At 55.0% G+C, this 24,293-nt stretch overlaps 1 protein-coding gene across 3 annotated transcripts; it reads left to right on the top strand.

Moving 5' to 3' along the window:
* Nucleotides 1-238: 238 nt before the first annotated feature.
* On the top strand, nucleotides 239-23,920 carry MAP7D1 (MAP7 domain containing 1). Of its 3 annotated transcripts, XM_060625787.3 has the most exons (18): nucleotides 247-630; nucleotides 14,278-14,628; nucleotides 14,829-14,897; nucleotides 15,954-16,117; nucleotides 16,847-16,961; nucleotides 18,404-18,514; nucleotides 19,671-19,793; nucleotides 19,890-20,056; nucleotides 20,160-20,302; nucleotides 20,842-21,170; nucleotides 21,456-21,633; nucleotides 21,721-21,859; nucleotides 21,993-22,097; nucleotides 22,370-22,423; nucleotides 22,606-22,648; nucleotides 22,751-22,841; nucleotides 22,963-23,156; nucleotides 23,325-23,920. In XM_060625787.3, exons 1-18 carry the CDS (start codon nucleotides 585-587, stop codon nucleotides 23,333-23,335), a joined length of 2,433 nt encoding a protein of 810 aa, XP_060481770.2. In that variant the 5' UTR covers nucleotides 247-584; the 3' UTR covers nucleotides 23,336-23,920. The 3 variants fall into 3 exon arrangements, with proteins under 3 accessions (XP_060481771.2, XP_060481769.2, XP_060481770.2); XM_060625786.3 differs by having other exon boundaries at nucleotides 240-630; nucleotides 19,671-20,056; XM_060625788.3 differs by lacking the exon at nucleotides 18,404-18,514 and having other exon boundaries at nucleotides 239-630; nucleotides 19,671-20,056.
* The last annotated feature ends 373 nt before the right edge of the window (nucleotides 23,921-24,293 follow it).

Raw genomic sequence — 24,293 nt, 5'->3', positions numbered from 1 at the left:
CGACTCCCCCCAGTCCTAGCCGCGGGTGAGTCACCGGAGCGCTCCCTACATAGTCTTCTCTCGCTGTGGCGCGTACCAACGCGCGGCCGCAGGGGGAGTCACAGGGACCCGCGTCCTCAGGGAGCCGTGGCGTCCCCTCCGCCACGGCCGCAGGAGAGGCGTCCCCAGCTCGAGGGCCCGCGCTCCAGGGCGGAGGCGGGGCGGGGCGCGTGGGGCGGGCGCGCGGCGGCTCGGTCCCTGGACGCTGAGGCGGAGACCTCCCCGCGTCGTACTTGGTACGCGCCAGCGGGGAGGCCAGGCCCAGCCCCGGCGGTACAATAGGGTTGGGCCGCGGCCGGGACTGGGCCGGCGCCGGGTAGGGAGAGGGATCGCTGCCGGATCCGACAGCCACTGGGCGCCCGGCGACTCCGAGCCTCGCAGGCCACCAGCCGAGCCAGCCCCGACCTTCCCCGGAGCGCCCCCGCCTCCGAGTCTTGCCCGCCGGGCCGGGCCGGGCGCGATGCACCGTGGGACCCCTGTTCTGGCCGCTGGCCGCCGCCGCCGCCGCCGCTGAGACCCCCAAGACCCCCAGTGACGCCGCAGCCATGGAGAGCGGCTCACATGCAGAGCCGGGTGCGGGCGCACCCCCAGGTATGCCGGGATCCACGCACCGGAGAGATGGGGGGAGGTCGCGGGGCCTCAGGAAGGCCGAGGAGAAGGCCAACCCGCTGGGCGGAGACCCCTCCCCCGCCGCGCCCTCTGACCACTTGGAAGTTTAAAAATAAAGGCTGCAGCGGCGGCGGCTCGGGGCCACCGACGCATCCTCTGACAGCTGCCCCCTCCCCCACTCTGGGCGCTGGGACGCACTGGGCGGCGGGATCCGCGAGGACCCCGCGCCCGAGTTGCTGGAGAGACCCTTCTGCCCCGACCCAGTGCCACCTCGGTTTCTCCTCCTGCACCCCCTCCCCGACCCACCCCAGGCCCTGATGATCCTTTTCAATTGAGCTGGGACGTCTATCCCCCACTTCATCCCAGGTGGGGAAGTGTGACCCCAGCCTGAATGTGTGTGTTGGGGGTCCAGATTCTCAGGCCTGGAGCCCTGCATACCGAAACTTAGGCCCTGGCGCCCCGCGACGCCCAGGCCCTGGCCCAGACCTCGCCCCCACCCCATCCCTCCAGCTGCCGCGCAAAGGGCCTGTTGCTGCTGCGGGCCGGCCGGGAGTGGAGGGGAGGGCAGGGGGAGGTCTCTAGCTGCGGCTGCCAAGTAACCCGCCGGATAAAGACGAGGGGGAGGGGGAGGCGGCATTGTTTGGGGCGAGGGCGGGAGCTGGGAGGTGGGCCGCCTCCTCTGCAGCCTGGCCTACTCCGGAGCCCACCCAGCCCGATTTGGGGAGGAAGGGGACAGAAGTAAATCTGCGTATCCGGCCACCCTCCTTCCTACCCTCTTTAGGCCTGAGTCTCTCTCGAGAATGAGGTGAAGGCTCAAGGCCGCACTCCCGGGACCTGCCACATCATTCCTCACTCAGCCTGAGGCTCTGGATGCCTACCCCCGCCCCCCTACACACACTCCAGGCCCCAGACCATCAAAGCTACCCTCCCCTCCCCTCACCCCACCAACCACCAGTGCCCTGGACTTCTGCAAATCCCATTCGGATCTGGGAGCAGCTGATGAGGGGGTGGGGACAGGTTTCTGGTTGGGCCTGGTGTCGGAGGGAGGGATTTCTTTTTCTCTTTCTTCCTGGAAGGGGAGGGAAGAACATGATTACTGAGGACCCAAGTTCCGTTCCCACTGACTCAGGGGGGAGGCGGCCCCAACCTCACACCTCCATAGAGTCCTAGAGCCTAATCCCTGCCACCTCCCTGACCCCTGCGGCGTAGGCCCAGCATGAAACAGTGTCTGTGGGTGCGGAGAGCCCAAGAGGAGGCGGCACAGCTTGGCTGTGGGTGGGCTCCTCCCCATGCCAGCGTGGGTGCTTCCAGGGGACCGTGTGGGTGTGGGAGCTGGAAGGCGCAGGTGGGGGAGGGGGCTATCAGACTGTTGTGGTCTAGGAGGTTTGTAGCCTGTGCTGGAACAGTGGCACTTGGGTCAGTCTTGTCTCTCCTGAGCCTGAGAGGGGACACCCAGGGAGTCCTAGACTGGATCCATTTCATCTGCTTATTGGCTGTCTGCATCAGAGGGGCGCAGGCACTGATGTGTACATTGGGGCCTGAATGGGCCTGATTACTGGGCTGCAGATGAGGGCCTGAGTGAGAGTCTAGTTTAGAATTAGGGCACTTGGGTGGGATGCCAGGACTGAATATGAGGGCATGGAGGGGGACATGCTTGGCTATACCGCTGGGCCTGAGGGGGCCTGCATGCAGGGTCCTGGGTTGGGAAGACTCTTCTATACACAGGACCTAGACAGAGTTACAGGAGAACCTAGATCAGGCTGGTGGCTGATCCCTACACACAGAGAAGGTGAAGGTGACAGGAACCCCCTATAAGCCAAGGGCACTAAAGGTGGTGCCCGTGGCACGTACCCTGTCAAGTTTGAGGCATGGGGCTGCGACACTGAATGCACATGGCACGATCCCAGCCATCTTTGAGTGCCCTTTGCACCCTGAGCATTACTAGGAGGCAACATGGAGTAGGGGACAGGTGCGGACTGGAGCAAGTGACTTGCCTCCTCCAGCCACAGTTTATGCCCCTGGAAAATGGAGGTCATGTTATCAAACCTTGTGGGGTTAATGTGAGGGTTAGAGATGATGTACTAAAGGAAACTGGCACAGAGACGCCCGCAATACAGTATTATTACCATTATTGTGGTTATGCTCATCAGAACTGGTGCCAACAGGGAGGTACAAAATATGGGGGAGGTGAGGACAGGAATTGGGAGCTGGTTTGCTTAAGAATGTAGACTCTGGAATCAAACAGTTTAAGTTTCCCCTTCATTACTTACTGCTGTGCGGCCTCAGGTAAGTTGCTTAACCCGAGTCTTAAATTTTCCCATCTATAAAATGAGAATAGTGCCAGAAATTATCTCATGGAGATATTGGGATCATTAAATCAGATGAACACATGACACACTTAGCCCTGGCACATAGTTAGTGCTCAATAAACTCTAACTATTTGTTTCTTTTGTTTATTGTCTTTAATTCCTTTGGAGGCCTGAGGAGGAGGTGTGATTAATTAGAATTTCAGGAGGTCAGTATGAGACAGAGGGCCAGGGAGAGGGGAGTTCTAGATACACATGAGCCAGGGTGTATCGGGGGGAACAGAGGGGCCCCTGTGCTTGAGGTAGGGCAGTGGAAGCAGGAGAGAGACCCAGGAGGTGCGTGCAGACAGTCATCCAGCACAACATAGTGATGCCTGCCATGTGCTGGCTATGCAGATGGCAGAGAAGTGAATCAGACAGAGTCACTAGCCTCTGGGAGCTCCTGACCCAGTGACGGAAGGCGATGTGTTCACTGTAGGGGAACCCAGGTATAAGGGTGATACAATGGTCAGTGGGCTCTACTTGTAGAAGGCTTCACAGAGGAGGAGGCATTTGAAGTGGACCTAAAAGGATGAGTAGAAGTTAGCGAGACTGACACAACGAGCTGTCTCTACATATAGCAGCCAGCCTAGCTGGTGCCTCTCACTGACAGCTTCGTCCCTGCTTGGGCCACTGGGCCCAGTAAATGAGGCCTCTAATGAGCCCCTAATGTGCAGTCACGCATATGCAAACGAGGAGGAAGGGGCATCAGGCCAGTTTACTCCCCCTTTCCCTCAGGATGAGCATCAGCTGTTGGTGGGGCAGGGCCGAGGGAGGGGGAATGAGCTGAAAGCAGGGCCCCGACTGGAGTGGCGGCACTTGAGAGCGGCCAGGGCAGGTCTCGGGTCTACCAAGGCTGGAAGTTAGGCCGCAAGCAGCAGGAAGCCATGTCCTTGGTTCCCCACTGGGCCTTGGGACAAGTGAGGGAGCCAAGGAGCCAGGCCCAGATAATGCAGCTTTGTTGGCTGTGGTAGCGCTGCCTGGCACCCCGGGGCACAGCCTTCAGCATCTCCTCCACCACCCCTCAGCTGCAGCTCTGCCCTGAGGGGAGCAGAGAGCATGGTAGGGGGTACATAGCATGGTATTGCTACCTCCATCAGTGCTCCTCACCAATAGGAGGAGATTCAGGCTCTTACGAGGGATAAGTCCAACTTATCTCCAGCCTCCTATTTATTAAGGGCCTTCTCTGTGCCAGGCATGATGCTTAGCCTGTCATGTGCGTTGTCTCATTTGATCCTCAAAACAATCCTTGAGTAGGGCCTAATGTTATCCTCCTTTTACAGATGAGGATCAGAGAGGAAAGTCACTTGCCTAAAGTCTCACAGCTAGGAACTGACAGAGGCAGGATTTGAACCCAGGTCCATCTGGCTCTAAAGCCTCTGCACCAAACCTCAAGACTCAACTACTGTGGCTGAGCCAGCCAGTGATAGAGTCTGACATGCTTCCCTTGCATGACTGATCTTGGCATCTTGGCATCTTGGTCTTAGGGACCCCATGATCCATTCTCTGGCAGGCATCGTAGAGCCAGCAGAGCCCTGGGTCCCCTGTGCATCTTGCCCGGTTGGAGTCTGAGTAAGTCAGCTCAGAAGGAGGCCCTGGACCCAGGCAGTAGGGACAGTGCAGCCAGCAGGCCATCCCCAGGCCCCTGCCCTGAGCATGTAGGCCCCAGCCCGGGCAGCCCTGCTGAGGCTGAGGGAGGACCCGTGGTGGGGCCTGAGCTGCGGGATGGGGTCATTTCCTGCCGCCTAAAATAACAGGAAGTGGGTGCTCCTGATTGGAGGCTGGGAACAATGGCCGCCAACCAGGCCAGAGAGCTCCTTCAGATCTGCGGTCTCAGTTGTGATCCCGGCTTTATCATCCACAGAGGCCCGAGGCCTGGCCCCAGTGCCCTGCCGCTAAGGGCCTGTGGCCCAGGTCCTGAGGACTGCTGGAGCAGGCTGCCCCGCTCTCTGAGCTGGCTCAGCTCTACACTGGCCGGGAGTAATGCTGCCCCCTAAGGGTCCCCTCTGTCCCAGCCCGGCAGTAAGGCATATCGCAGAGTCTGTCCTTCCTGCCTTCCCCTGCCCCATCCTCCCAGATCAGATCTTTCCAGGAGGGGAAACCCAGGAGGCTGTACCCCTTTGAGTGAAGGTACAGACTGTCATGCCGATTCGGGCCCAAATCCCAGCTTTGCTACTCACCAGCTGTGTGATTTAAGCAAGTGTCTTAATCTCTCTGAATCTATTTCTTCATTTGTCAAATGGGGTAATAACATCTGCTTCATAGGATTGTGGGTAAAGAAGAAAGGGACTGATGCGTTTAAAGTGTTTAACTGTGCCTGACACAGCATTAGCTATTGCTGGTGTTAACAGGACTTTCCCCTGGCCCGGGTAAAGGAGTGCCCAGAAGGGGCAGGGCAGAAGCGACCTGGAATGGGGCTGTATACGTGTGCCGGGAACATTGTGTCTCTGAGTGCTGTGTGGGTCTCTGAGGCTTCATCTGTGCCTCAGAGGGATGCCTGGCTCCGTGTGTGTGTCTGTGTGTATCTGTGTGTCTGTCGAGTTCCAAATCCCACTAAGTCTGACTCCTGTGTATATAGGAGGGAGAGAGAGAAGGGAGAAAAGAATTTGTTCTGTCTCTCACCATTGTTCAGGCTCCGTTCACTTTATCTGAGTCTCTCTCTCTCTCTCTCTCTCTCTCTCTCTCTCTCTCTGTGGTATGTATTCTGTCTCTATGGGTCTTTGCCCCTCGGTTGGCCTTGCCATCTTCATTTGTCTGCCACCCGAGGAGCTGCTGTGAGAGCCGGAAGGCTCTGGCTACAGGTGCCCATCTCTGTCTTGCTTCCTCTCTCTGCCTCCCCATGCTCCCCACCCAGGGGTGCTGTCCATGCACCCCCCTCTGCTAGCTCTCCTCTGGGCACTCCTTTGCTCTGACCCCTGGAGGAAGGCCACTCTCCCCCCATCTCCTGCCCAGGTGCCTCACTTCCTGTCTCCTGGTGGCCAGCCTGGGCAGGAGCCCGCCTTATCCTGCATTCCTGCCCTCTGAGCTCAGTGCCTACCTGCCGCACCTGCACCCTTCGCCATCTTGGGGGGAACCTCCCTGGGGGAACCACCGAATCACTTCCTTCTTCAGAGAACAGGCAAGGTGATGTGACGCCTACCAGAAACACTGTGACATAAGGGTTCTGTCATCAGATAGCCTTGGGTTCAAATCCTACCTCTGATGCTGACATGAGTAATTCACTGAACTTGTCTGAGTAAGTTTTCTCACCTGTGAAAGGGGGGCCATCCATAGAACTTTCCTTTTAGAGCTGTCATAAGGATGAAATGAGATGAGGGAAAGTACCTGGCATACGGTAGAGCTTCAGTACCTTAGCTTGTTTCCCTTCCTGGGCTTAGTTGCCCGCAGGGCGCACACAGGGCTCCGGTATGAGCAGGACCTTTAGGGTTCAGAGAGGTGAGGCTTTGGAGCAGCTCGGGGTTTGACTCTGTGCTGGCTAGGTGGCTTTCCACAGTACCCCCATCCCGCCCATGCGTTTATCCATCCGTGTGTTCATTAAACAGACACAGAACCCCTGCTCTGTGCCGGCAGGTCCTATGTGAGGCCCTGGGCTGGAAGAAGGCATATGACCCAGTCCCTTCTCTCCATGATCTCCCACGCTGGCAGGGACAGGGGCAGCAGGCAAACAGAAGAACCAGACTGAGTTATCAGTGTTGTGAGAGGAATATTTGGCCCAGCAGCAGTTGTTGGTATGGAAGGAGGGAAGGACCAGAGGAAAGGGACTGCCAGCTCCCAGAGGGTGGAGATGGGGCGTAAGCAGGCACCCTGAGACATGTGACACACCCTCTGAGAGACTTGGCCCGGATCTTTCTGCAGACCCCACACGCGGTCCCTCTTGGGGCTCTTGAGAAGATAAGACTTTCTGTGACCCTGTGATCAGCTCCTACACCTTTGCCCTGCTGGTGCTCTTTGTGCCAAGAAATAAATACAAACTATCTGTCTCTTATCCAGTTCTTAGCAAATACTTCTAGTAGATATCAGCAAAGCAAAATAAAACTAACAGTAACTAAAACCTCACAATTTGACCCAGGCCAAAAAATAAAGTGCGATGGCCAAAGGATCACATTTGATGAGTGAAAGTGGCAATAATCAGAAATTGGTTTAACCATACCAAATAATTTATTTGGCTTACTATGATTTGTTCTGGGTAACCCTGTCCCAGTGGCATTTCGTCAGTGTTGGCATACTTCTGAGGAAAATATTTGTATTTCGGATCAATAGTCCACCAGGTCAAAAGAAGAGATCCAAATGTCCTGTTTGCTTCTCGAGAAGTCTTTCTTAAAATTTTTTTTAATGCTTATTTATTTTCGAGAGAGAAACAGAGAGACAGAGCACGAGAGGGGCAGAAGGAGAGGGAGACACAGAATCCGAAGCAGCTCCAGGCTCTGAGCTGTCAGCACAGAGCCTGACGTGGGGCTCGAACTCAGGAACCATGAGATCATGACCTGAGCTGAAGTCAGACGCTTAACTGACTGAGCCACCCAGGCGCCCCTCTTGAGAAGTCTTTCTTGTTGAGCTGCTGGAGTCAAACACTCATTATTCTTTTTAACTTCTACCTGAGTGCCTCATCCAGGAAACTGCCCAAATGCAACTGAGATGGCGTTGTTTTGCTTCCCTTCAAGTGTTTATCCCTTTGCAATAAATTGCCACGTGGATTTACTCCTTTTCTGTTTGTTTTTGTTTCTTGTTTTTTTTGTTTTGTTTTGTTTTTTGTTATTGTTGTTGTTTTGGCTCCTGAACAGGTACTCCTTTATTTATTTATTTATTTTTTAATTATTGGCCTCCTTTTTTTTTTTTTTTTTTTTGTTTAAATGTAATTAATTTACTTTAAGTAATCTCTACACCAAACGTGGAGCTCAAACTCACAACCCTGAGATCAGGAGTTGCATGCTCTTCTGACTGAGCCCGCCAGGCGCCCTGGATTTACTCTTTATTAGAGTAAAAATCTCCTTCTCTTGCACTGTGTTAGGCCAGGGTGGCTTTCTGGTATGGCATTTTATTCTCGTTCAGCAGCATCTCATGACTGTGTCTCCATGTACTTGGCACTCTGGTGGCTGCTACTGGTGCGGCAGTGAGCAAAACAGACATGGCCTAGCCCTTGTCGGGCTTCCTCCCAGTCTAAGGGGAGGCTGACAATAACAAGAGAGGCCCACAAAGAAGTTTGAAGTTGTATTAGTCACAGTGCTCCAAACAAGAGGCACACGAAGCCATGAAGGAATTTGTCCTGATCAGAGAAGCCAGGGAAGGCTTCCCTGAGGAAATGATGTCTGAGCTAAGATCTGGAGGCTAAATGAGGTTTAACCAAGAAAAGGGCAGGGGCTCCTGGGTCGCTTAGTCAGTTAAACGTGCAACTTCGGCTCAGATCATGATCTCATGGTTCGTGAGTTCGAGCCCCGTGTCAGGCTCTGTGCTGACAGCTCAGAGCCTGGAGCCTGTCTCCCTCCTCCCCTCCCCTCCCTGACTCATGCTCCATCTCTCTCTCTCTCTCTCTCTCTCAAAAATAAATAAAACACTTAAAAAAATAAGTGTAGCAAGAGCATATGCAAAGTCCCTGTGGCAGGAGGGAGTATGAATGGTTACCAGAATCAGAAGGTGAGTATAGGAGGAGCACAGAAAGCAAGTGGGGAACATGCAGAAGAGATTTAAGAGGTACAGGAGATGGGGACAGGGACTTCAGACTATGCCAGACTTGTAGTTTGGACTCAAGAATTCTGTTTTTATCTTTAGAGCAATGAGAAGCCACTGGGAGGTTTCAGGTGTCTAAAAGTACCGTGATCAGATTCACATTTGGAAACAATTACTCTGGCTGCTCAGTAGAGAGCAGAGTGAAAACGGGTGGTGGGGAGAGCAGTGGGAAGACGTTGTAGTCATCCAGGTAAGAGAGATGCTTATATCAGCCAAGGTGGAGTCTGTTGATTATTTCATTCAACAGATAGTTGTGGAGCACCTATGTGCCGGTCCTGTTGGTCTTAGGGTTACAACAGCTAACAAAACAGACACACATGTGTGCCTTCATGGAGGTTATCTTCTAGAGATGGGAGACAGTGTTACAATGGTGTTAATACTTGAGAGAAAAATAGTGTTGGAAAGAAAACGTACCATTGGAGAGGGGAAGGAGACTTCTATTGCAGTTTGTAATTTTAAATAGGGTCAGGGAGGGTGTAAGTGAGAAGTGACATTGAAGTAAGGGCATGAAGGAGAGGAGGGAGTGAGACACGCTGAATCTGGGTGCAGAGAATTCTCAGCAGAGAGCAACAGCAAGTGCATAGCCCTGCAACAGGGGAATGCCTGGAACAGTGGCTGGAAGAGCCCGATACAGACCTCAAACTCAGGAACCCACAAGATCGCGACCTGAGCTGAAGTCGGACGCTTAACTAACTGAGCCACCCAGGCGCCCCTGATCTAACTTATTTTTAAACGGAATCACTCTGCTGCTGTGTTGAGAAAAGATGAAAGGGGAACAAAGAATGGCAGTAGGGAGTCCTTATTTAATTTTATTTTTAAGATTTTATTTTTTAGGGGCGCCTGGGTGTCTCAGTCGGTTGGACGTCCGACTTCGGCTCAGGTCATGATCTCGTGGTCCATGAGTTCGAGCGCCGTGTCGGGCTCTGTGCTGACAGCTCAGGGCCTGGAGCCTGTTTCAGATTCTGTGTCTCCCTCTCTCTCTGACCTTCCCCCATTCATGCTCTGTCTCTCTCTGTCTCAAAAATGAATAAACGTTAAAAAAAAATTTTTTTTTAAAGATTTTATTTTTTAAATCAATCTCTCCACCCAACATGGGGCTTGAACTTACAACCCTGAGATCAAGTTGCAAGCCCTGCCACTGAGCCAGACAGGCACCCCAGCAGGGAGTCTTTATAGGGGATGACAGTGGCTGAACCAAGATGATAGAAGTGGAGATGGTGAGAAGTGATTGGATTCAGAACATACTTTGCACACAGAGCCAGAAAGATTTACTGAGAGATTAGATGTGGGATGTGAGATAAGAAAAGACTCTACAATGACTCCCAAGATTTTTGGCCTGAGGACGGGGTTGCCCTTGGTTGAGATAGGGAAAACAGGGAGGAGCAGGGCTCTGGGAGGAAGATCGGGAGCTCAGGTGGGAATGTGTTAAAGCTGAGGTGTCTGTAAGACATGCAGGGGTGTCAAATAGGGAGTTGTATGAGCGAAACTGGAACTCAAGGGAGAGGTCTGGGCTGGAGATACAAACTCGGTTGTCATCAGCAGAGCAATGGTATTTAAAGCCATGAGTCTGGATGAGGTCACCAAGGGAGTACATGCAGATGGAAAAGAGATGAACTCCTCCACTGAGCCCCGGGGCACCGGGCGCTAAGAGGTTAGGCAATTAAAGACGGATCTGCAAAAGGGACTGAGGAGTCAATGGCTAGCAAGGTAGAAGGAACACCAGGAAAAGTGTGTTGTCTCCACAGCCCAGTCCAGAAAGTGTTCAAGGAGCAGCGAGGGATCATCTGTGTCAAATGCAGCCCACAGGTTAGCAAACCGGGGACTGAGAAACGGCTGCTGCTTTCACAGTGTGGAGGTCATTGGTGGCCTTGAGAAGAGCAGTGTCATGGAGCAGCAGGGGTGAAGGCCTGACCCAAGCAGACTCTCGTAGCAGAGATTTGGGAGAAGTGGACAGAGTCGTCTGGGCAGGTGCCGTTTCCTGAGCCCCTGCCAGGTGCCTGAGATGATGTACCCACTCACTGTTGGAACCAACATCTCAGTGGGGAAACTGCAGCTCAGACAGGCTCAGGGCTTGCCCCAGGTCCCACAGCAGAGCTGGGATTTCCCACCCAGGCCTATTTGACTCTGAAGCCTAAGATCTTTCTACTCCACTGCATCTGACACTTGAGGGCCGGTCCTCCCAGGCCTCATCCCTCCACCTCCTCCCAAGCTGCACCCGGCTACTCAGGACCTAGTTGGAGATTCACTGTCTTGCCTGGTGGGTGTGATTTGCCTAGGTGTAGACAAACATCCACCCACCAGTTTTCCTTGCAACACCCGTAGCACGCACAGATGCTAGAAGAATGACAGTAAACAGGCCTCACCCTCAGCCTTCAAGCTGAGTACTTCACACACCTAAGCTTTTTGGCTCCAGATGGCCCTGGGTTCAAATCCTGCCTCTGCCACACACTATTTTTCTTTTTTTTTTTTAATTTTATTTTTTCAATTTACATCCAAATTAGCATATAGTGCAACAACGATTTCAGGAGTAGATTCCTTAATACCCCTTACCCATTTAGCCCATCCCCCCTCCCCCACCCCTCTAGTAACCCTCTGTTTGTTCTCCATATTTGAGTCTCTTATGTTTGGTCCTCCTCCCTGTTTTTACATTATTTTTGCTTCCCTTCCCTTATGTTCATCTGTTTTGTCTCTTAAAGTCCTCATATGAGTGAAGTCATATGATTTTTGTCTTTCTCTGACTGACTAATTTCACTTAGCATAATACCCTCCAGTTCCATCCACATAGTTGCAAATGGCAAGATTTCATTCTTTTTGATTGCCGAGTGATACTCCATTGTATATATATACCACATCTTCTTTATCCATTCATTCATCCATCGATGGACATTTGGGCTCTTTCCATACTTTGGCTATTGTTGCTAGTGCTGCTATAAACATGGGGGTGCATGTGCCCCTTCGAAACAGCACACCTGTATCCCTTGGATAAATGCCTAGCAGTGAAATTGCTGGGTCATAGGGTAGTTCTATTTTTAATTTTTTGAGGAACCTCCATCCTGTTTTCCAGAGTGGCTGCACCAGCTTGCATTCCCATGCCACATGCTATTTCTATGACCCTGGGCAAATCACTTGGTGGGGTGAGCTTTGACTGTCTCATCTGTATAACGGGGGTAAGAATCTCTACCTCTCAGAGCTCATATAAGGATGCAGGATAGGGATGCAGAGGGCTAGCTTAGTCCCTGGGATGCAGTAAGCACTGAGTGATAGCTGCTAATTTTCTTGCCCACTGGAGTTGGAAAGGAGTTTGTGGGTGGCTGGGAAGTAGACTAATAGTAGCCAGGCAGCCTTCCGAAGCTGGTGTGGGGAAAGCTGGGTGGGCCGTCACGGAGCCTAGAGGCTGGCAGACTTTTATGGGCCCTTAGGGACACAGGGCCTCTGCTGGGGCTCTCGCCTGAGCCTAGGAAGCTGCAAGGGAAGGAATGAGGGGAAAACTGTGATCCTCAGATTTGGTTGCATAACACATACTACTTCGTACTGCCTTAAACAGAGACAGGAGGCTGTGATTGCTGAGAGCACAGACGCTGGTGACAGGTGCCGGGTTCAAGTCCAGACTCCTTCACTTACCAGCTGAGTGACCTCAAATTGCTTTACTTTTTCCCATCCGTAAAAAAGATATTTATAGTGTCTCCTGCCTAAGTATTTTCAGTAAGGACTAAAACGAGTATCTGTAAACTGCTTTGAATATAGGAAGCTCTTAAAATATACGTAACTGTTAAAAGGTTATCGTTAGCACTAAAATCACAATCTTGCGAGGTAGGTACTATCCCCACAGGGACTGTGGCACAGAGAGGGTGTGTAACTAGCCCAAGGTCACACAGTTAATGGGGAAGCCAGAACTCACATTCAGATAGTCTGCCTTCAGAGCTCACATTCAGTCACTGGATACCTGTCTCCCTGGAAAAGGTACCCACAGTCCCAAACGTGACTCCTTGGGAGTGTCCTCTCCCTACACACACATTGTCACCCACAGGGATGGGGAGTTTGCTACCTCCTGAGAGGGCCAGATTTCCCAGAGGAGAGCACTTAGTCTGGTAGTTTGCTCTGGTAAGAGCGAAAAATGCTTCCTTAGACTCACCTTCCCGTGCTCCCTGCTCTCTAAGCCCAGGTTCAGTGGCTGTATCCCTTTGTTCCCTTCAGCGCTCAGAGGGTAGCAGCAGATGTCAACAGGACTTTTTGCAGAGCTTTATGTGACCCACAGGGAAAGGGCAGGAAGTGTTTGCTGGCACGTGAATCATGCCAGGTGCTTCATTGACATCCCTGCTAGCTTGGGCTCATTATCCCCATTTTACAGATAGGAAAACAGAGACTTAAAGAGGTTGAATGGCTTCCCCAAGGTTACCTGCTGGGGAAGCATGCCCTCCTTTCCTGTGTTGGGGTGGTAAAATCAGAATTGGGCCTTCATCTGACTGATTCCAAAACCTGTCTCTCAACTCTCCATAACATGCATGTGCTCACATGTGTGCATATCCACGTACATACCAAATCATGTGGCTTCCTTACTTGGCACTGTGCTGTCTTTTACAGGGATCTTGAAATATTATTGTCTCAAAAAAATTTTTATTTTAATGTTAATTTATTTTTGAAAGAAAGAAACACACACAGCAGGAGCAGGGGAGGGGCAGAGAGAGAGAGAGAGGGAGACACAGAATCCGAAGTAGGCTCCAGGCTCTGAGCTGTCAGCACAGGACCCGAAGTGGAGCTCAAACTCACGGATTGCAAGATCATGACCTGAGCTGAAGTCAGACACTCAACCGACTGAGCCGCCCTGAAATATTATTATCTTAAAAGAAGAAATCTACGTGTGTTTGGGAAAGGAAAAAAAGATTACAAAGTGAAAGTAGCTGGTTGCCCTGCCCCCACATTGGGGCTTTAGCAACATGGCCTCCCACTTGTGCCCAGACTCATGGCCTTCCTCTTGGCCAGTCCCCTGTGCCCAGCACTGGCACTTCTGTGTACCAGGCCTTGGGTTGGGCACCGTGACCCCGAAGTGAAGCAGAAAGAGGCGGGAGGCAGATGTGACCATTTGGTGCACCAAGTGCTACCAACTTTCTCTTGGTTTTTCCAGTACACCCTGCTCCCTCCTGCTCCTTTGCAAATACTCTTTTCTTTGCCAGAACCCTCTCCCCTTTGCTTTGCCAACTCCAGGTCACCCTTTAGCTCTTGGCTTGGTTGTTACTTCTTCAGGAAGCCCCCTAAATGCAGGTTAACCATCTCTGCTGGGTTACCCTCCGACATAGTACTTACTTATTCTATGCTGTGATTGCCTAGCTCTTTATCTGTCTACCTGCTAGAAGGTAGGTTCCACGGAGGCAGGGACCATGGCTGTTTTCTCAGCACGATATCATTAGTATCTGGACCAGGGCCTGGTACACAGAAGGAACTCAATAAACATGTTGCGTGAATGAATGAAGGAGTCACTTGGACGAGGGAGAGAGCTCCGTGTTGGACTGAGGGCACGGCTGTGCTATCTCACTCTCTCTCTTCTCTTGTGTTGGTTTTCCAGCTGTGGCAGCCAGGACCCCCCCAGAGCCAAGACCTTCTCCTGAAGGTGACCCCTCCCCACCGCCGCCACCACCACCGATGTCCACCCTGGTCCCTGACACTCCCCCAGACACCCCACCTGCCATGAAGAATGCCGCTAGCTCTAAGCAGCTCCCACTGGAACCAGAGAGCCCCACAGGGCCAGTGGGGCCTAGGTCAGCCCCCCAGCAGGAAGAATCCCCTTTCTCAGAAGGGAAGAGCAGGGCACCCACCCCACCAGCCACAGGCCCCCGGGATTCCAGACCTCCTCGAAGGAGCAGCCAGCCATCCCCGACGGCGGTGCAAGCCTCTGACAGCCCTCCCACCAAGCAAGGTATGTATGATGTGCCCAGTCCTGGGCCCAACTCCTTGGCTCAGGCTTCCGGGCACGGATGATGCCACTGGAAGGAATCTCCTGGGCCCAGGAGGAGATGGGGAACAAGATGGGGATGAGGCCTGGGGGAGGGCCCTGAGGCTGACTCCCCATTTGGGGGGAGCCTCTGACCTAAGTCTGTTCTCATTCCCTTGTCTAAGATGTAAAGAAGGCAGGAGAGAGACACAAGCTGGCAAAGGAGCGGCGAGAAGAACGAGCCAAGTACCTGGGTGAGTGTTGGGGAAGCGTCATCATCCCCACTATCCTCGCCATCAGCCTCTTATCCACAGCACTAACACTTCTGAATGCTTCATTACGTGCACTGTGCTAAGAGCAGTACGTGCATTATCTCATTATGTCAATGGGTCTCTCGACCCTTCCTGAGGATGGGAAAACAGAGGCTCAGAGAGGTGAAATCATTTTCCTCAGCTGCACAACTAGAGAATACCTGATATTCAGACCCAGAAGCCTGATTTCACCCTCAATCCCGTGCTCTTTTTTTTTTTTTTAATTTATTCATTTTGAGAGGTGGGGGAAGGGGCAGAGAGAGAGGGAGAGAAAGAATCCGAAGGAGGCTCCATGTGGTAGGCATAGAGCCCTACATGGGGCTTGATCTCACGACTGTGAGATCATGTGACCTGAGCTGGAATTAAGAGTTGGAAGCTTAGGGCCGCCTGGGTGGCTCAGTCAGTTGGGCAACCGACTTCGGCTCAGGTCATGATCTCGTGGTCCGTGAGTTCGAGCCCCACGTTGGACTCTGTGCTGACAGCTCAGGGCCTGGAGCCTGTTTCAGATTCTGTGTCTTCCTCTCTCTCTGACCTTCCCCCGTTCATGCTCTCTGTCTCTAAAATGAATAAACGTTAAAAAAAAAAAAAAAAAAAAAGAGTTGGAAGCTTAACCAACCGAGCCACCCAGGCCGCCCTCAGTCCCGTGCTCTTAATCACAATTTATGAAAATCTGTCCAGCAGGCTCCAAAGTCAGACAGGCCCTAAGGAACTCATTTCTCCTTTAGCACTGAGAGACCATGAGGCCAATGGGGGAGAAAGAGACCTTCCATCAGGGAAATCTTGCTTCTGAGACCTGAGCCTGCCTTCAGAAAGCCCTTCAGTTTGGTGGGGGGGAGCCTGGGGGCAGAGGCATCTCCCCTCCCAAGCAGGCAGGAGAAAGACCCACCCGGGGACACAGTAACCGGGAAGGCCACCCAGTTGGAGGAGACAGGCTTGGCCTGACTGCAGCAGAACCTCTCACCCCCCCACCCTCCCCCCGCCGGGGCTCCTTTCCCACAGCGGCCAAGAAAGCAGTGTGGCTGGAGAAGGAGGAGAAGGCCAAGGCGTTGCGGGAGAAGCAGCTCCAGGAGCGCCGCCGGAGGCTGGAGGAGCAGAGGCTCAAAGCCGAGCAACGCCGCGCGGCCCTCGAGGAGCGGCAGCGGCAGAAGCTGGAGAAAAACAAGGTGAGTGCGTGCTGACTTCTGGCCGGGCACGCCTGGCCTGTGTACACGTGTGTGTGTCCACACATCCGTGTTCATGCCTCTGTGTCATCCGTGCCCACACGGTAATGTCTGTGTTCGTATCTGCCGTCATGTCCCTGAGCGCACAATCTGGGCACCCGTGCGGCCGCAGACGCGCTTGGTTCTGTGCATGCTGGGGTGGGCACCTGTAACCGTATGCTGTCAGTGCGAGTGTCTGTGTGTGTGTCCCGTGTGTGCGTGTATGCAGAGGCGTGTCTATGTGAGTGTGCTGAGTTCCAGGACATGAGGAGCGCCCTGGCTTGTGCACTGGTGAAGAAAGGAAGGAAAAGGTGGCCTGGTCTTGCCAGGGGGCCCTCAGGCTAAAGGGAAAACATAGTCCCAAGGTCAGGACCCTCAGTGCCAGGGGGGACACGGCCCTCCCTGGGAGCCCCAGGGCAGGGGAAGTCCCACCCCATCCTCAGAGAAACAGCTCATACATCCAGGAAATGACTCAAGAACAGTGAAAAGCTCCCCAAGAACAAGTTGGAAGGGATCTGTTACAAATGGCCTTTAATCATAGCAAGCATTCAGTAACCTTGGTTACCTGCAATGAGTCAGGGAAAACTTCTTAGGTGGGGGAGGCTTTGTCACAGGCGAGAGAAGGGGCCTTTCTCCCAGGTATGATGGATGATTCTGAGCCCAGACCTCTCTCCTCTCCCCTCTCCCCACCAGGAGCGCTATGAAGCGGCCATCCAGAGGTCAGTGAAGAAGACATGGGCCGAAATCCGGCAGCAGCGCTGGTCCTGGGCAGGAGCCCTGCACCACAGCTCCCCAGGACATAAGACCAGTGAGTGGGCTGGAGGGCCTAGTGAGTGGGTGGGTGGGGCTGGGGCCTGACGAGTGGGGACAGGGACCAGCATTGGTGCCAGGGGCTGGCAGCACCCTGCAGCAGGTATGCCTTGCTTCACACGACCTGTGTCTTCTCGAATGACCTTGTAAACCAAATTGTCCCTTCCCGAGGACTTCTGCTATCAAGTCAGAGGTGAATTCTCTTCATTTGGTTTGCTCTTCAAACCTCTGTCACTTTAGATTAGCCTTCTTTGCTCCCATTATTACTATCGGTTGATGATACAGAAAAGAACACTTTAATGCCTTGCAGACACTGGGTATTTAAGAAAACTACCACCCCCTTGTGTACCTGTCTTGGGAGGCAGATTTGTGTTTCTGAGTTTTCTTCATGTCGGGCCATCAGGATTGGGGTCTGATTCTTTGCTGGCATGTATGTACCACCGTGTTTGAATGTCTTTATGTAACAGCAGAGTTCAGTATTTCCAGCTGTGGACCTTCTGGTGTATGTGCTCGTGGATATGTGTGTGTTGTATGTCAAAATATGCGTTTGTTTGTTTGCCTTGGTGTGTTTATGGCCTTGTGTACCTCAGTGAGGGCTCCCAAGTCAGACGGAACTGGGTTAGGATCCCAGCTCTGGCACTTGCGGTGTGACCTCTAACATCTCGATGTCACTTTCTTCGCCTGTAAGATGGGGATAACGATACTACTTGCCTCCGAGGTTGTAGGTAGATGTTTGGGAGGATCAAGTGAGGTAACATGTGTGTGGTGCCCAGCACAGTGCCTGGTACATGGTAAGCATCCAACAAACGTTAGCTGTTACGAATACCGTGATTCAGTTGCTTCGATGTGTTTGTGCCTGTGTGCATCTGGGTCCGACCCATTATCTGTCCGTGTTTGTGTTTCTGTATCTGTGCATGTCTGCACACACATGTGCATGTGGAAGTGTACCTTTCACTCTACACGCCCCTGCATGTCTTTGTCTTTGTGTGCCCGTACGAACGTGTGAATTTGTGCGAGTGACTGTGACTCGGGGTTCTTCTGTTTAGGAATGTCTGCATTTGTCCGGGTACGTGGGTGTGGTAGCCATAGCGCCTTGGCAGGGCAGTACCAGCAAGCGCCGACACCGGGTGGCTGTGGGGGAGGGGTTGCAGCGCCCAGCCCCAGGGAATGGCTTCCTGGCCAGGAAGGCTATAGTTTCTCTAGTTCTGCTCCGTCCCCTTCCTCTGTTCCTTCTCCATTGGCTCCCCCAATCCAGGTTGTCTCTGGTCACCTATCCCCCATCCCCTCCTCCCAGAGCCAAGTCCGCCTTCTCCTCCCCTTCCTAGCCTGCCCACTCTTCCCTCTCCCACCCTGCCCGCGGAGCATCCTGCATGGAAGGCCTCAGTGCCCCCCCTGGCTCCTGTCCGGCCCGGCCCTAATGCCGTGTCTTTTCCCCTCCAGGTGGGAGCAGGTGCTCCGTGTCGGCAGTAAACCTGCCTAAACACGTGGACTCTATAATCAACAAGCGGCTCTCAAAGTCCTCTGCCACGCTCTGGAACTCCCCCAGTAGAAGTAAGAGAAGGCCCAGCCCTCCTCCCTCCAGAGCCCCTTGTAGCCCCCACCAAGCCTCTTCCAGAGCTCAGCAAGAACCCCAGATCCCAGGAACCCTCACATACTCCAGGTCTCCATCCCCATTCTACCCCACCCAGGGCTCTGCACCCCTCAGGAGAGCCGGGTGTATGGGTCTGGACCCTGAGGACAGAGATGTGCTCTGCAGGGGAGGAGAACAGAGACAAAGAGCAGTGTCCCAGCAGACAGAAGGCCTGGCTGGGGCCTCAAGAGCAGGTGGAGGTGGGGGTGGGGGTGGTGTTGGGGGTAGGGGTGGAGAGTGGGAATGGGCAGGCAGCCTCATCTCCAACCACAGCCAGCTGGCCTAGGCCCGCCTTAGGCAGGTGGCCTTGCCCCCAAGTACCAGACTAGCCTGGGTGCTGTGTGTGCAGAGTGGGCCCCTTATTCTGGCTCTACCCTGGGGGGCCCAAACGACCCCGCCCTCTCTGCCTTCAGAGCCCTAGCCATGGCCTCAGCTGGCTCCAGAGTTGTGGGCAACTAGGGTGGCATGGCCCCTGTGTTCCTACCATGCCCTGGTGCTCACATGTGAAGGGGCCATGGTAGGAGTTATTTATAAGTTTCTCCAGCTTTTATTTGGTTGTTCTGTTGCCTAGCAACCAAATCAGCTGCTGTACCAACTCCACCTGACTGAGGCTTAAAAATAACCCAGCAGCTGAGGGGACAGAGCAGGGTGGCCCAGGCCAGCCAAGCCCCCTAGCAGCCTCTCTCTGGCATGGGACACCCCTCAGTCAGGAGCACAAGGACCCTCACTGTCCCCCATCCATGGAGCCATGCAACCCCAGGCCAGCCCTCTGATAACAGGAGGTGCAGGGTGCTACAGTGGGACGCAGGAGTGGGCAGGGTCTGTCACCTAGGGAAAGTGGTAGAGGGGGCCCTCAAGCCATGCAGGGCATTGCCCTGGGAAGCATCTTGTTGCCTGGGTCTGCAGTGAAGGTCAGGCCCCAGAGCAGACAAATGTGGCTCCACCGGACTGGGGTGAGGGTCCTGGGGAAGCCTCTCTGGGCCTAGCAGGGGGACGACGGCACCTGACAGTTCCCTGCGCTTCTGCCTCCCTGCTGCGACCCCCAGCGGTAACCCGCTTCTGGCATTCTCCCTCTAGATCGCAGCCTGCAGCTCAGCGCGTGGGAGAGCAGCATCGTGGACCGTCTGATGACACCCACCCTCTCCTTCCTGGCACGGAGTCGCAGTGCGGTCACACTGCCCCGCAACGGCCGGGATCAGGGTAGGGGCAGCGGCCCTGGGAGAGCCCCCACGAGGGGCGGGACAGGGGCCAGATTCGCTCGTGGGCCGCGCCCCGACCGCACTCATCCCTCTGCAGCCGTGCCTGTGTGCCCGCGCTCGGCCTCCGCCAGCCCCCTCACGCCGCCGAGCAGCGCCCCCCGAAGCGTGCACCGCTGCGCCCCAGCTGGGGAGCGCGGGGAGCGCCGCAAGCCCAGCGCCGGGGGCAGCCCGGCCCAGGTCCGCCGCCGGCCTGAAGCCTCACCGGTGAGTGGGCGGCACGCAGGGGTGGGGCAGGGAGCCGGCCAGGCCGGGGGGAGCGCGGCGCCTTCAACTTCTGGTCCCCGCTCTCCTTCCCCCTCCTTATCAGGTGCAGAAAAAGGAGAAGAAGGACAAGGAGCGGGAAAATGAAAAGGAGAAGAGTGCCCTGGCCCGGGAGCGCAGCCTCAAGAAGCGCCAGTCACTGCCTGCGTCTCCGCGCCCGCGCCTCTCTGCCGGCAACGCCGAGCTCAGGTGGGCACACACAGTGGTGCTTGCACATCACCAGGCCATCCATCCATCCATCCATCCATTCACAAATATTTGTTGGGCACCCACTCCTAAAGTGAAAATGAAAGCTCTTTGAGGGCAGATTTGTTCTGTTTTGTACGAGTGTTTGGATGGCTGAAGTACAGTAGCACCTAGAACAGTGCCTGGCATTTGGTAAGCAGTCAACAAATACCTGCTGAATGAATGAACTGGACCTGCCAGGTACTGTTCTGAGGGCTGAGGACACATTGATGAGCCAAACCAGGGCTGGTTCTTGCTCTTTTCAATCTTCCTGGCTATTGGTGAGACAGACAGTAATCAAAGACTCACAAATGAGGATGTGATCACGAACTGGGATATGCTCTAAAAGGAAATAATCTGGTTCTGTGAGAGCATATAAGGTGGGCAGGGCTGAGCCAGCCCAGTGGGGAGAGGGGGATACTTCCCTGAGGAAATGACATGCTCAGAGGGTGCGTAAGTGTGTGGCTGCTGTGCTCAGGGCCTAACTTTTCCTTTTCTCTCAGTCCCAAAGGCAAGGCTCGGCCATCCTCTCCCTCCACATCCTGGCACAGGCCTGCCTCCCCCTGCCCCAGCCCAGGGCCAGGCCACGCTCTGCCCCCCAAACCACCGTCCCCTCGGGGCACCACTGCATCACCCAAGGGGCGGGTTCGGAGGAAGGACGAGGCAAAGGAGAGCCTCAGTTCGGCAGGACCTGTGGACAAGAACCAGAACAAGGGCAAGACCAGTGACGAGAAGGAGCCAGCAGCCCCTGCCTCACCGGCTCCCTCACCTGTGCCCTCCCCCACCCCAGCCCAGCCCCAGAAGGAGCAGCCCACAGCCGACATCCCTGCAGGTGGGTTGCCAGGGAAGCCAACTTTGCCTGTGAGGCGGAGGTGGTCAGAGATATGGGCCCAGGGGTGCCTGGGGACTGGGTGTTGGCAGACAGGCAGAGGAGGTTCTTGCCCTCAGCAGGTCTAGGCCCAGAACACAGGCCAGAGAGGAGAACTACACCACTCTGAGTTGATGGCAGAAGTTGGGTGGGTGGGTCTCCCTGAGGTCCAGGAAGCAGGGGCATGCAGTGGTGATGGAGGTGCCTGAGCTGGTATGTGCTGACTCCTGGTCCTGGATCCCACTCCAGATACTGCTGTCCTGACCTCACCCCCAGCCCCTGCTCCACCAGCGACCCCTAGCAAACCCATGGCGGGCACCACAGACCGAGAAGAGGCCACTCGACTCCTGGCTGAGAAGCGGCGCCAAGCACGGGAGCAGCGGGAGCGCGAGGAACAGGAGCGGAGGCTGCAAGCAGAAAGGGACAAGTGAGTCAACCCATGGGGACTGAAGGGGCCCTTATGGAGGCTGTGAAAGAACCACAGGACGGAACCCGAGTTTCCTCTGTCCCCCAGGCGCATGCGAGAAGAGCAGCTGGCGCGGGAGGCCGAGGCTCGGGCCGAGAGGGAGGCGGAGGCCCGGAGGCGGGAGGAGCAGGAGGCCCGAGAGAAGGCGCAAGCAGAGCAGGAGGAGCAGGAGCGGCTGCAGAAGCAGGTGCCCCCGCGGGCCGGCTGGCAGGCGGGCGGTGCGGGGCTGGGTGTGGGCGCCTCCTGGTGGCGGGCTGGGGGGCTGGCCCGGAGGGAAGGCTGGAGTCCAGCTGCTTAAAGCTCGCGGGAACCTTGGGCAGAAAGAAGAGGCTGAAGCTCGGTCCCGGGAAGAAGCGGAGCGGCAGCGTCTGGAGCGGGAAAAGCACTTCCAGCGGGAGGAGCAGGAGCGGCAAGAGCGCAAAAAGGTCTGCAGAGCCGTGCTGTGTGCTTATGTGGGCGGGGCCATGCTCTGTGCTGGGTTCTGGCTTCAGTTACTGGGATAGTGGAGGCTGGGGGAGTGGGCCCTGCCTTGGGCTTGTAAAGGGTAGACCAAGAAGCAGGTGGGGTGAGTTCTGGTTCCTTGCCTGGAACGGACTGGTATGAGCTGGAAGGGCCCTGACAGGACGAGGGCCTGGCTGGTGGGAGGTTTAGGAATAGGGCAGCACTTGGGTCTAACTGATGTGGGGCGTCCCAACAGCGTCTGGAGGAGATAATGAAGAGGACTCGGAAGTCAGAAGCTGCTGAAACCAAGGTCAGGATTCCCCAAAGGCAGTGCTGGCAGCGGGGGGAGGGGGGGGGGGAGGGCGATGGGTTTAGGAAAAGAGGTTGGGGGTGGGGCGCCCTCAGGGTCTGGGCCGGGAAAGCGAATTCAGCACCTCAGTCCCTTGGGGCCAGATATCCCTTGAGTCTGACTGCTCTTCCAATTCAAAGCAGAAGCTGGACAGAAAGGAGGCAAAAGCCAACAATTTCAGCCCAGGTAAATGCCCTGTTCCTCTCATCTCTGTCCCCTTGGCCACCCATCCTCAAACTTCCTGCTCTCCCCAGCCCCTAACTGATGGGCATTCCTTCCCTGTGATAGACCCTGTGAAAGCCGGGGAGGCTCGGCCCTCAGGGCTGCAGAAGGAGGCAGTGCAGAAAGAGGAGCTGGCCCCCCAGGAGCCTCAGTGGAGGTATCTGCTATGATCTGGATCCTGGGGGCCCTGGGCAGGGAGGCAGGATGACACTGGGGCTGTGGGGTGCCCGAGTGGTCCTGGGGTGGGAGGTGCCTGAGTGTTGGCCCTGCATCCACAGCCTGCCGAGCAAAGAGTCCCCAGGATCCCTGGTGAACGGCCTGCAGCCTCTCCCTGCACACCAGGAGAATGGCTTCTCCCCTAAGGGGCCCTCTGGGGACAAGAGCCTTGGCCGAACGCCAGAGGCACTCCTGCCCTTCGCTGAGGCAGAAGCTTTCCTCAAGAAAGCTGTGGTACAGCCCCCACAGGTCACAGGTAGGGATCCCTGACTTTTCTCCCAGCAGCCTTCCTCAGACTCCCCAGCCCTGCCCTTTCTTCCAGCTCTGCCCCAGGCCCTCTCACGCTCCTCCCTGAAGACCCCCAGACATCTGGGCTAGGAGGCCTGGTTTGCCTTGACTGTTTCCCCTCCTGCTTTTCCCTCAGAAGTCCTTTAAGGGGTTGCCTTGGATCCAGGCATAGCTATGAGGGCTCCTCTGCATCATCTACCAGGATGTCTGGAAGAGAAAGAGACAGAACAAAGCCGGAAGTGGCCTGGGCCCCTTGGGGTGGGTCCTCTGTTATTTTTAATCTGCACCTTATAGACTGATGTCTCTTTGGCTGGAGCCAGGCCCTGCCCCTCAGTGCATTCGTGTGCTCGCACGTGCGGACACCCCCTCCCATACACACACATACACTCACAGCCTCTCTGGCCACCTCCCTTGGGGAAGGGCCGCCTGTAGTATTTGCCTTGGTTTGGTGGGGTACAGTGGATGTGAATACTGTAAATAGCTTGTGCTCAGACTCCTCTGCGTGGAGGGGGCGGGTGCAGGAGGCAGACCCTCCCAAGACTCCCTGGGGTGATCTTCCTCTCTCTATTTAACTGTAACTGAGGGGGAACCCAGGGCTGGGGCTGGGGGGGCACCTTGGGCCACAGAACACTGGTTGCTTTAGGGGTACCCGTGCCCCCTGCCCTCGCCTGGAATCAGTGTTATTGCATCTGATCAAACTTCTCCAGAAATAAAGTGAGAATAATTCTGCCAGTCCTGTCTATCCTTGGGGCTGGCGGTGGGTGGGAGCAGGTGTCTCCTGCATTCTCAGAACTTTGGGAGCCAGGGCCTGGCGATATCCACCCCTAGGTACCAGTCCTAGACCTCCTGCCTGTAGTCTCCATCTTGTCACGAATTCATCCATTTAACACATATGGTTCCAGGCAGTGGACTACATGCTAGGGATCCGGTACAGGAAAAGACGTAGCCTCTGTTCTCATGGAGTTTACAGTCTAGCAGGTGAGTGTCATGGACACTGAGCTGCCTATGCAACATCCATTCCCATTGCCCGAACAGAAATGATTTCGTTCAGGTGGCCATCTTCCTCCTGGATCCTCCCACCCCCCACCTCTGTGCTTCGTTAGAG

This window comes from Panthera onca, chromosome C1, assembly GCF_046562875.1.
Source record: "Panthera onca isolate mPanOnc1 chromosome C1, mPanOnc1 haplotype 2, whole genome shotgun sequence".
NCBI classification, from domain to species: Eukaryota; Metazoa; Chordata; class Mammalia; order Carnivora; family Felidae; genus Panthera; species Panthera onca.
This window is presented reverse-complemented; position numbering and strand designations above follow the sequence as displayed.